General features: G+C 43.1%; 2 protein-coding genes across 2 annotated transcripts in view; one reads left to right on the top strand and one right to left on the bottom strand.

Annotated features, from left to right (window-relative positions):
* Positions 1 to 4,103: 4,103 nt before the first annotated feature.
* On the bottom strand, positions 4,104 to 5,630 carry LOC137867271 (lymphocyte antigen 6G-like). The gene is made up of 3 exons (XM_068703783.1): positions 5,521 to 5,630; positions 4,817 to 4,924; positions 4,104 to 4,457 (listed from the first exon to the last, which is right to left on the bottom strand). Exons 1-3 carry the CDS (start codon positions 5,564 to 5,566, stop codon positions 4,297 to 4,299), a joined length of 315 nt encoding a protein of 104 aa, XP_068559884.1. The 5' UTR covers positions 5,567 to 5,630; the 3' UTR covers positions 4,104 to 4,296.
* A 1,219-nt stretch (positions 5,631 to 6,849) lies between these two features.
* Positions 6,850 to 10,607, top strand: part of msh3 (mutS homolog 3 (E. coli)) — a 31,738-nt gene continuing 27,980 nt past the window's right edge. Inside the window, exons 1-8 of the mRNA XM_068703187.1 lie at positions 6,850 to 6,995; positions 7,088 to 7,211; positions 7,503 to 7,795; positions 7,963 to 8,181; positions 8,342 to 8,458; positions 8,549 to 8,666; positions 8,775 to 8,917; positions 9,753 to 9,919. Of these exons, the coding sequence (XP_068559288.1) occupies positions 6,867 to 6,995; positions 7,088 to 7,211; positions 7,503 to 7,795; positions 7,963 to 8,181; positions 8,342 to 8,458; positions 8,549 to 8,666; positions 8,775 to 8,917; positions 9,753 to 9,919 (1,310 nt within the window). The 5' untranslated portion in view covers positions 6,850 to 6,866. The remainder of the gene's footprint in view (positions 6,996 to 7,087; positions 7,212 to 7,502; positions 7,796 to 7,962; positions 8,182 to 8,341; positions 8,459 to 8,548; positions 8,667 to 8,774; positions 8,918 to 9,752; positions 9,920 to 10,607) is intronic.

Genomic DNA, 10,607 nt, shown 5'->3' on the forward strand with positions numbered 1-10,607 from the left:
CCTGGCATTGTCATCTTGGAATATGCCCGTGCCATCAGGGAAGAAAAAAATCCATTGATGGAATAACCTGGTCATTCGGTATATTCAGGTAGTCAGCTGACCTCATTCTTTGAGCACATACTGTTGCTGAACCTAGACCTGACCAACTGCAGCAACCCCAGATCATAGCACTGCCCCCACAGGCTTGTACAGTAGGCACTAGGCATGATGGGTGCATCACTTCATCTGCCTCTCTTCTTACCCTGATGCGCCCATCACTCTGGAACATGGTAAATCTGGACTCATCAGACCACATGACCTTCTTCCATTGCTCCAGAGTCCAATCTTTATGCTCCCTAGCAAATTGAAGCCTTTTTTCCCCGGTTAGCCTCACTGATTAGTGGTTTTCTTAAGGCTACACAGCTGTTCAGTCCCAATCCCTTGAGTTCCCTTTGCATTGTGCGTGTGGAAATGCTCTTACTTTCACTATTAAACATAGCCCTGAGTTCTACTGTTGTTTTTCTTCGATTTGATTTCACCAAACGTTTAAGTGATCGCCGATCACGATCAATCAGGATTTTTTTCTGGCCACATTTCTTCCTCAAAGACGATGGGTCCCCACTATCCTTCCAGTTTTTAATAATGTGTTGGGCAGTTCTTAACCCAATTTTAGTAGTTTCTGTAATCTCCTTAGATATTTTCTCTGCTTGATGCATGCCAATGATTTGACCCTTCTCAAACAGACTAACATCTTTTCCACGACCACGGGATGTGTCTTTCGACATGGTTGTTTAAGAAATGAGAAGCAACTCATTGCACCAGTTGGGGTTAAATAACTTGTTGCCAGCTGAAAGATAATCGCCCATGCAGTAATTATCCAATAGGAGGCTCGTACCTATTTGCTTAGTTAAATCCAGGTGGCGACTTTTTTTTTGGCCAGGCAGTGTATTACAAAAAATATATATATATTTAAATTTATGGTTAATCTTAGATTTTTCCAATTCATTCAAGTTCACTTTGCGTTGGCTCCTCTCAACATGATGTGTTCATGCTCAGTATGGACGCATCAGGTGCCGCGCGTCCTGAAGGATGATTACTTCCTTATTTTGACTTTACACTCATCCTCTGTGAGACAGATCAGTAATGGTGGCAGGATGGGGTGTAGCTAAGTGTTGTTTGACTGCGATGTGATTCCTTTCTTTCTGGTTTTGTCTTTCTCTTTGCCCCCCCCCCCCCCCCCCTTTACCCACCTTGACTTACACATCCGACTGCTCCTTCTTGCCCTGCAGGGACCACTTTCCCGCCTATCCCATTATCTATATTTCCCCATTTCCTCCATTACTCTTGTATTTCCACGCGCCCATTTACAGCCACACACTCTGGCCTGGTCTTTTCCTATTTGCATCTGTCTCAGCTTCCAAGGCCTCTGTTTCTGCCTAACCTAATTTCAAGCATCAAGTTGGAAGCTTGTTCATCGCCACAACAATTACAGAGAAACAGTCGTTGGCAAACGGAAATCTTTGATCTTATGGTCCCTGCAACCACGCTAATTCAATATGTATAAGAAAACCGAGAAAGTGAAAACAAAACGAGAATCTAAGCCGTAAAATAGTGCAAGCTGAAATGTAAGTTACCCGTTTTCTGATTCAGGTAAAGTGGAGTTTTATGTTAAACTCTTACAATTCCTGGTACATGGCATTGAGGAGGACACAAGCACCCTTCACGGAAAGCCATGGTGCCCACGTGCTGAGCTGATAACCATGTTGTAACCACACAAACGGAAACCAGTTGACAAAAAACACATCCAGACTGCTTCTCACACCAATGTGTGAGAAACAATGGGTGATGGTTTAACGCTGCGTGTGGTTCTAAAGCTTGTTGTTGTACAAACGCTCACTGAACGAACCAGTTTTTTTGTTTTTGTTTCCTGTTAATATATATATAAGTTTTAGAGATATATAATATCTCTAAAACCGACACATACTCGGAGCATATACAGAGCATATCCTGTGAGAGTTTACATGCAGAGAAGCACCGGAGCAAACACAAACAAGCTGCCAAATATCCAATTAGATAAATAATAAATAAACAAGATGAATTACAATTCAATTTATGAGGTTTATAGTCTCCGCTGGCCACTTGTTAGCAACCTCTTTTAAGACACTTAAATGCTTCAAAATGTATATTTACTGACACATTTCATATCGTGGAACAAAATGTTAAAATATAACATTCTTAATGGAAAATAGTACATAAACACAGCGGAATCATTTGAGGAGACAGAAAAATATCGGATATCTATTCTATACCAGCAAGGAAGTGTTTTGAAATGGCAAATAAGTGACTTCATGTCAGATTCCTGTCAAATCCTTAAGGAGAGAACCATGTGCAGGGTGATGCAAAGTTTCCACATTGAATTTCAAATTAGGTGCAAAGCAGAACATGTATTTGGAGCAGGGGTCACCGACCTTTATGAAACTGAAAGCTACTTCAAGGGTACTGAGTAGTATACCGAGGGCTAAAAGTTGCACAGAACACCTTTTAATAATAATAATAATAATAATAATAACATATGTGAAGAGACTGTCTGATCACATGTCAATGTTAATTATTCACAATGATTTCCACAACGATGGTAGGAAACACAGATATATTTAAACATGCAACGTGCATCAACATTTGAAAGTCATTTGAATCTCTGGTGTTTTTGTAAATATTGTTCTTGTATGAGTATTTTTAGAACATGCCTTGCGGGCAACTCTTGTGGGCCCTGCGGGCAACCAGGTGTCTGATTTAGAGTTCTGGAGACTTGAGCCGAGGTTATATTTTAACGTGCTTCAATGCATTTCAAACTGCAATTTCAAATACTAGAATGAATGGAATATTTTACATATAGAAATATATATATATATATATATATATATATATACATATATATATATATATATATGTATATATGTAATTATATATATTTTAATCATGACAATTGTGGAAGAGCTAGAGACATGTTTGTGGTGTTTTGATAAAACCTGTGTTTCAGATAAAACCTGTGGTTTAGAACTGCAATCTGAGTGCAAGTAAAACCGGAAATGTGTTGGTTTTATAGCAGAATCAGTTCAGGGGTTTGGTTAATGAGTCACAGATCGTGTTCATTGTGTCTTAAGTACCAGTATTAGTGTGCAAACAACTGTAAAATCTCTCCATATTTAAATATGTGTCCATCCCGTTATTATTAATCCAAATAAATGTTTTTAAATTCAATCTGCGTTATAACGTGAAGCCAAAGCACATGAGTCCTAAGGTGTTCAGAGTCATAATTAGGACCAGATCTCCATAGAACTGCATCGTGAACCGAGACAGAAGCGGACTTTTGATCCACCCTGTGAGAGGAGGACTCTTCTGTTTGTATAGCTCAACTTCTCAGTCTTCTTTCCAAAGACAGTCATGAATACCTCAGCCGTAAATAGAGGAACTAAAAGTGACACGAGAATCATCTGCAGCAGCAGATAGTGTTACCGTTTCTGGCGTTTATTTTGCTCCCTGTACAAGTCCTCACGTTGGTGCCATCTTGTGGACACCTGGTGGTAGTGGGCCTTTGAAACGCTTATTAAGTGGAAGTGTTGAAGTGTCTCACTTCACTCAGGGGACACCTGTATACAGCCAGGCCCATGTTATTAAAACCTACCTGCAATGTTGATCATGGGTCCATCACTTCTGGTCCAGAGTGAAATATCACATCAACTGTTGGATTACAAAATAATTTGGTGCAGACGTTCATGTTCCCCAGATGATGTCTTCCAGCGACTCTGATGAACCTCTGGCTCTTCCTTTATAGTCCCACCATAGGGTTTGGATTTGAGTCAAATATTTCGTCAACTATGTAATGGATTGCCATGATTGTTTGCAAGCGCTTATCATGGTCACCAGAGGATGAATCAAAAGTACTTCGGTGATTCTCTGACTTCTTCTCTAGCGCCACCAGCCGGTCAAAGGTTTCACCTAACTTGTGTAATAACCCTAGCGGAGTGACGGTGTCCTGAGCAGGTGTTTAGTAAAAAGCATGTGCTGGAAAAAAAAAAAGAAGTAAATTTAAGTTTAAAATTAGACTGAATATTGGAAAGGTGGAGAGGTGAGAGGATTTTATTGTTAACTCAACAACAAACACACACAAACAAAGCTGCAAACTCCAAACAAGTTTGTCTTATAAGACTAAATGTCTCACAAGTTGGTTATTTGTCAAAGATTGTCTCACTCACGTAGAAACAGTTTTTGCAGTTTACAATTAGAAAGGACAAAAAAGACTAAAATCGCAGATCCTCAGAGAGAGAGAGAGAGCGCGATCATGGCCGAGGACACCAGCAGCAGCATGACACTGGGACCAGTTGGCGTGGCGCCGTTACACAAGTTCCCCTCGCAGCAAACCATGGAACCTGTGCACACTAAGCTGGTTTGGCAGCCCTTGGTAACCATGTTATAACCTGCAAAACACAAAGGGGAAGCTCTCAGATAAGAACAGTTCACAAAACATATGATGGGTATGAATGCGAATAAGGGATGTGGCAGTTCTTTCTTTATTGATCGGTGTTTTATTGTGTCTAAGGTTTAGATACAGCTCATCTTATATCTCTGTAAACCTGAGCAGCACTTGAGGCCTCCGCCCAGGGACGAAAAGGAGCTTTTAGCTATATATATATATTGGACATTCCTGCAAAATAAATGCTAAAAACGAAAAAAACAAAACAAACAATGGCCCTCCAGGCATTCAGTACAGCAACCTGTTGTTGTACACCAGCTGTTTGCACAATATTAGCTAGAGAAATGCGAAGGAGCGGCTTACCGTCTACTCTGAGAGAGAAACAGCGGTTGAAGATGACGGAACACGATTTGGTGTCGGTGCAGGAGTGAGGGTCGGTGGCTGTGCACGTGTAGCATCTCAATCCACACGCTGTACACGGAGACACAGAACACACATGACACGTGTTACACGTCGCAAATACCAGTTTTCACACAGTTTATGTTGAGTTGTGGGACAAGTGTCTGATCGCTTCATTTTGCAGTAAATAGCCAAGAAGAGAAACAATGAGCGGAGGGAGATGACATGTAGCACGAGTTCTCGTCAGACCCGATGAAACCCAGACGCAGCGGCCTGGTGAGCCACTGACCACGCGCTCTTATTGGGCAATGGACTTCCTGTTCTTGCCACAATGAGGTTAACCAGTGAAGACTAAAGAAAGTCACCGAAGAGACAGTTTGACACATAACCACAATAAAAAAAACAAACAAGATATGATGTTTTCATTTCTGTCTTTTTCTATTCTCGTACCAGCTGCTGGCTGCAGCCTATACTTAATGGACAAACATAACCACCTCACAGTCAATGCGCATATTCTCCAACATGTTGAACTATTGTTTTTTTTTTTTACCTTCAGACACTACTTTCTTTTCAGGTTTTGTAATAGCATTTAAAAATCACAGCATTTCCTTCGTTTTTTATTATTGTTACAATAGGAACAATAGGACACATAGGAAAGCTGTTCTTACCTGCAGATAGAGTCATAAACAGCACCAGAGCTCCATAAAGCTGCATCGTGGAGCCTTGGAGGAAAACAGAGTGTTTACCGGCCGAGTGAGGGCAGAACTGGAGAGAAGCCTTCTGCTTTCAGCCCAACTTCTTCTTTCAGAGCTTGGACATTTGCATTTTTCTCACAAAGCCTCCTCCCAATTGACCTGAATAACGTCACCCCTAAAAGTGACCTAATTATCCCTGAGACAGCCATGCACTTTCATTATGATGAAAAAAAAGACAAGAACTTAATGCTGTTACATGAGATCATCTCTCACAGTAGAAAAAAGTTGAATATTATATTTGTGTGGTAACTTTTCACACATACCAAAGCTTTTATTTCTGTCCTTTTCACTTTGTTTCTGTCTTGAAAAGAGGCGCTTTCACTTCCTTCTTGTGGTTCTCAAAATAGATGATCAAAAAAACACTAGAACAGAGTAGACATGTGGCACTGAAACAGAGAAAGCCAAGCGGAAAAAAAAAATTGACACAAAGTGACCTCAGTTGCTGACCCATCAGTCAGCCTCTGACCAGTCTAGCAGACAGTGTCACATGGTTAGCATATGGAGCGACTAAATGGGAAAAAAACGTTTAAAGTTTATATTGACTGTTCAGAAACAGAAAAATCTTACTCGCCTCTCATATAGGAAAGATCATTTTGTCTCAAACTCATCAGGCTGGTGTTATATTTTAAAACCCTCTGATTATTTCATAATTATATCATAATTATCATTTATTAAGTCATTATTAATAATTATATAATTATTATAATTATTAGTTTTTTTTTTTTTTTTACAAAGATCTACATCATTATAATAGCTTTCTTGTTCTGGCTCAGTTTCATATATAATGAGACCGGAAATCATTTGCACAAGTGTTACGAGATGACGTAACTACATGTGATGACGTAACTACATGTGATGACGGGCCAAGAGTTAAAGTAAGCGAATCTATGACGTTTGTTTTCATCTGCAGCAGATCACAGACGAACTCTCAGACAATTACAAAAAAATAAAATAGCTCCAACGCAACACAGGAAGACGCTGCTCATGTCAGATCTACGTGTGACTCATACACTTGTATATATTTTGACCACATTATATAGAATAGTGGTTTTTAGTTTGAAAATCAAAAACGCAACCGGAAGTCTTCTAACGCTCTGATTGGCTTTGACTCCAGCTGCGTCATGAACGCGCCCGCGTGATCTCAGCACATGCGCCGCTATGTTTTGAAGAAAAAAAAGCAGGGGCAGCCGAAAGCCTCTTTGCACGGATTTCTGCACACCGTAAACCCACGATTACAATGTAAAGAGCAAAACGAAAGCATGCCGAAGTCCGCTAAGAAGTCCTGCAGCGCTCAGACCTCCATCAGCAGGTACTTCGGAGGTCCGAACAGCGGCGGCGGCGCCTCCGTTCACCAGAATCCTGCTCGACACCAGCTTTCCAGACGCAAGGTGAGGCGCGTGCTTCCTCGAGTATGCATGCTCAGGTCACTCATACGTCACGTAATGCTAATTACCGAACCTCAACTGCTTTTGTCCTGCAGAAGAAACTTTCCCCCGATCGTGGTGATTTGGGACTGTCGACCAAACGAGCCAAGCTTTGTGTCCAGGAGCAGCAGGTGGAGGATTTGGACTGTGAGCCAGCAGCACCCTGCCAGACCACTAAAGGTGACTGTGTGCGCCTCAGACACAAACTCCACTGGATCCTTCTTAACTGTCACACATCTCACCCATTCCCAGCTTCTAGCAGCGTCACATTGCATCAAACAGCACCTGCAGTAATACATCCTGCTGCTAACGGGTGCAGTTTGGAGCTGATCATGACGTATTTGAACATTAAGAAAAGTGGAGTTTTCTCTGATCTGACACGATGTTAGTCTGACAAACTAATGGCAGCAAATCTATGAATGAAAAACGAGTAACATATTGACATTTGGTGTCCTCTTACGCTCACCCCAGAGAGGAGCCGAGGGGCAGCCGGCAGCCTCTGCTCCTCCACCTTGGAGAAGCTGAAAGGCTTCACCTGCTCGGCCGAGCCCGGTGTCGCTCCGAGGGACCAACGGGAGACGGGGGGTTCTGGTAGCAGCGCGATCCGTGACAGAGGAGGAGGCGCTCGGCCTCCCCGGGACGGAACGGATCAACTCGGCGGCGACGACGACGACGACGGCCTTCAACAGCCAGAGGAGGAGCTTGAGGATGAGGATGAGGAGGTCAAAGAAAAGGAGAGTTCAGGGATGGCTGCTGCAAAACAGGTACCCGGTATATAAATGTTCCCTCAGCAAGGCAGCACCTGACCTCTGACCTTTTTTAGAGGAGGACAAGCACGTAGGAGATCCCCTGTAGAACCGCCAGTGACGTGTTTGAGGAACTTTAGGCCCATTGTCTGTAAATACTGCAGACAATTTTTTTTCTGTTTCAGGCGTTCCGCTTGTCTCAGTTTGCTAAGTCAGGAGGAGGACAGGGAGGAAAAGGTGCAGAGCCGAGTCCTCCGCCCGACTCCGGCAACCCCTCCAGACGCGTGAAGAGCGCCTACACTCCCCTGGAACAGCAGGTCATCGCGCTGAAACGGCAGCATGAGGACACCTTGCTGGCCGTGGAGTGTGGATACAAGTACAGGTTCTTTGGGGACGATGCAGAGGTGAAGTCAACCGTGTCAATCCAGCCACATGTCATACGTGTTCTACGTTTGATTTCTCTATTATACATCCTCATAGTGGATGGAACTATTACTGAATTATGAATGCTCAGATAAAAGACAGACGCCATTTTTTTGTGTGTGTGTGTGTGTGTGAGAACAGATCGCTGCGAAGGAGCTGAATATCGTCTGTCACCTGGATCACAACTTCATGACGTGCAGCATCCCCACGCACCGTTTGTTTGTTCACGTCAGACGGCTGGTGTCCCACGGACACAAGGTACGACATGCAGCTCTCTCTCTCTTTCTGCTCGTGTTCAGAAGCTGTTAATCGTGTCGCTGATCTGGACGTTTGGTTTTTTTTTTCAAGGTCGGCGTGGTTAAGCAGACGGAGACGTCCGCGATCAAGGCCTCGGGGGCCAATAGGAACGCTCTGTTCTCTCGTCAGCTGAGCGCTCTGTACACCAAGTCCACTCTGGTGGGAGAGGGTATCCTTCTGGACCCTGTGTGTGTGTGTGTGTGTGTGTGTGTGTCCGTCCTTTTTAAAACGGCTTCTTCTGTCCCTGCGTGTCAAAAGCCTTGACAGCCTTCCTGAGACGTGAACCCGGTCTGTAGGCCGGGCGATGTGGAGGAGGGGGCCGGCGGCGGTGACGTGGTGTCGGACCCCCCCGACAGCTTCCTGCTGTGCATCAGCGAGAACTGGGACAAACCGAAGAAGCAGCTCACTGTGGGGCTGGTGGTGAGTGTGATGGGTACTAATAACTCATAACAGCATTCATATTTGTAGTTCATGTGACAATAAAAGCAAGATCTCATCTCAGCTTGTTTGTCAATACACATTTTTTATTTTTTTTTAATACATACTTTTGTGTATTTTGATTTTAATAGGGGTTTTACATACATGATAAAACAAGACCTTTTATCTTAAAAATGTAAATAAAATTATTAAAAATAGTAACAATAATGATGATACTAATTAATAAGTAGTAGCTGCATTAAAACCAGTCCCTAATTCCCCACCCTCATTAAAAACATGGAGTAATTATACATGTATGAATTGATAGCAACAATAAGACAAAACAACACGTTTATGTTCTCTTACTCTTTTCCCTGCTCATCTAGAACGTGTGTATTTTGATGTGATTAGTCGTTAATTACCCGTCTATTAGAACGTCATCTCTGTTCTCTCGCCCTGTAGTTAATGAGGTCCCATAATCTCATCTATGGGCAATGGTTGGCTGATTTATAATAAGATTCAACACTGAGAGACAATAAAAGATGCCAGCAGACTGTGTTCACACCTTTATGTGACTCTCCTGTTACCGCCTCAGATTCATGTGGTGACGTTATATTAAATATTAAATACAAGCTACTGTTGGCCACAGCTGGTGGTAAAGGAATAATCACTCCTCCTTGATTATTACAATTTCTCATTTGTGTCTTAGTTGAAAGATTTTTTTCTTCATTGTGTGCACGAGTTTGACGCAGGTGTGTGTGCGTGTGCGTGTGCGTGTGTGTGTGTGTGTGTGTGTGTGTGTGTGCGTGTGTGCGTGTGTGCGTGTGTGTGCGTGCAGGCGGTTCAGCCCAGCACAGGGGACGTGTTACTGGACTCCTTCCCCGACGGTCAGTCCCGCTCTGAGCTGGAAGCTCGTGTCCTAAAGATGAACCCCGTGGAGATCCTGGTGCCCTCTGACCTCTCGGAGCAAACCCACAGACTCATACAGAGCATCGCCAATGCCAGGTAATCCCCATGTCAGGACACTAGGGGGCAGCCTGCGCACATTTACTATCTGCTTATCTGTGTGTTTCCGAAGGTGTGTGTGTGTGTGTGTGTGTGAGAGATTTGATCTTTTTCATCCTGAGGGATTGCGTTAGAACCCCCCCCCCCCCCCCCCCCCCTCCTCCCGGCAGGTAGACAGTTGTTTTGTCTGGGCTCAGTCTGGATGATCTTTGTGGGCTCAGTGAGACGTTATGTGATAATGTCCCTCAGCACCCTTGGGGTCCGCTGCAGCGCTAAAAGGGGGGGGGTCCAACCAGGGGCTCGGCTCATTTAAAAGTCCATCGACTGACGAGATGTTTTTTTATGGTATTTTGTTTTATAAAGACAGATATTTGTACGATAATGTATGACGTTTATTCCATTGGTCAAATGTTTAAAGTACAGAGTAAAAAAACAAACAAAACAAAAGTTAATAAAAGTTGTCTGGAGGCCCCAGCAGGCTCTAGTGTTGATAAATGTGACGCTTTAGAGCTTTTTACTCGGGGCCAAAGAAATAAAGTCCGTTGCTTTATTTCCAAACTGCAGCTGCTGGGAAGGATGGAGCAAACTCTGAACATTTTAAACTGATCCGCTGTCTGTAATCATTCTTCCTGTTCATATTGGCCCTTTTTTTAAAATATACAATTTTTAATGTGCTTTCAGTGTCAGC

The sequence above is a fragment of the Cebidichthys violaceus genome, unplaced genomic scaffold (genome assembly GCF_023349555.1).
Source record: "Cebidichthys violaceus isolate CVI_PGR_0920_01 unplaced genomic scaffold, fCebVio1.0.p SCAF_9, whole genome shotgun sequence".
In the NCBI taxonomy this organism is placed as follows: domain Eukaryota; kingdom Metazoa; phylum Chordata; class Actinopteri; order Perciformes; family Stichaeidae; genus Cebidichthys; species Cebidichthys violaceus.

What these genes read in the sequence shown, in the direction of transcription:
- LOC137867271 (XM_068703783.1), bottom strand. Translation starts at nt 5,566, where the DNA reads ATGCAGCTTTATGGAGCTCTGGTGCTGTTTATGACTCTATCTGCAG. An exon ending in GTTTATGACTCTATCTGCAG is followed by an intron (nt 4,925 to 5,520) that starts GTAAGAACAGCT and finishes CTCCGTGTACAG; the next exon opens with CGTGTGGATTGAGATGCTAC. An exon ending in TTTCTCTCTCAGAGTAGACG is followed by an intron (nt 4,458 to 4,816) that starts GTAAGCCGCTCC and finishes TGTGTTTTGCAG; the next exon opens with GTTATAACATGGTTACCAAG.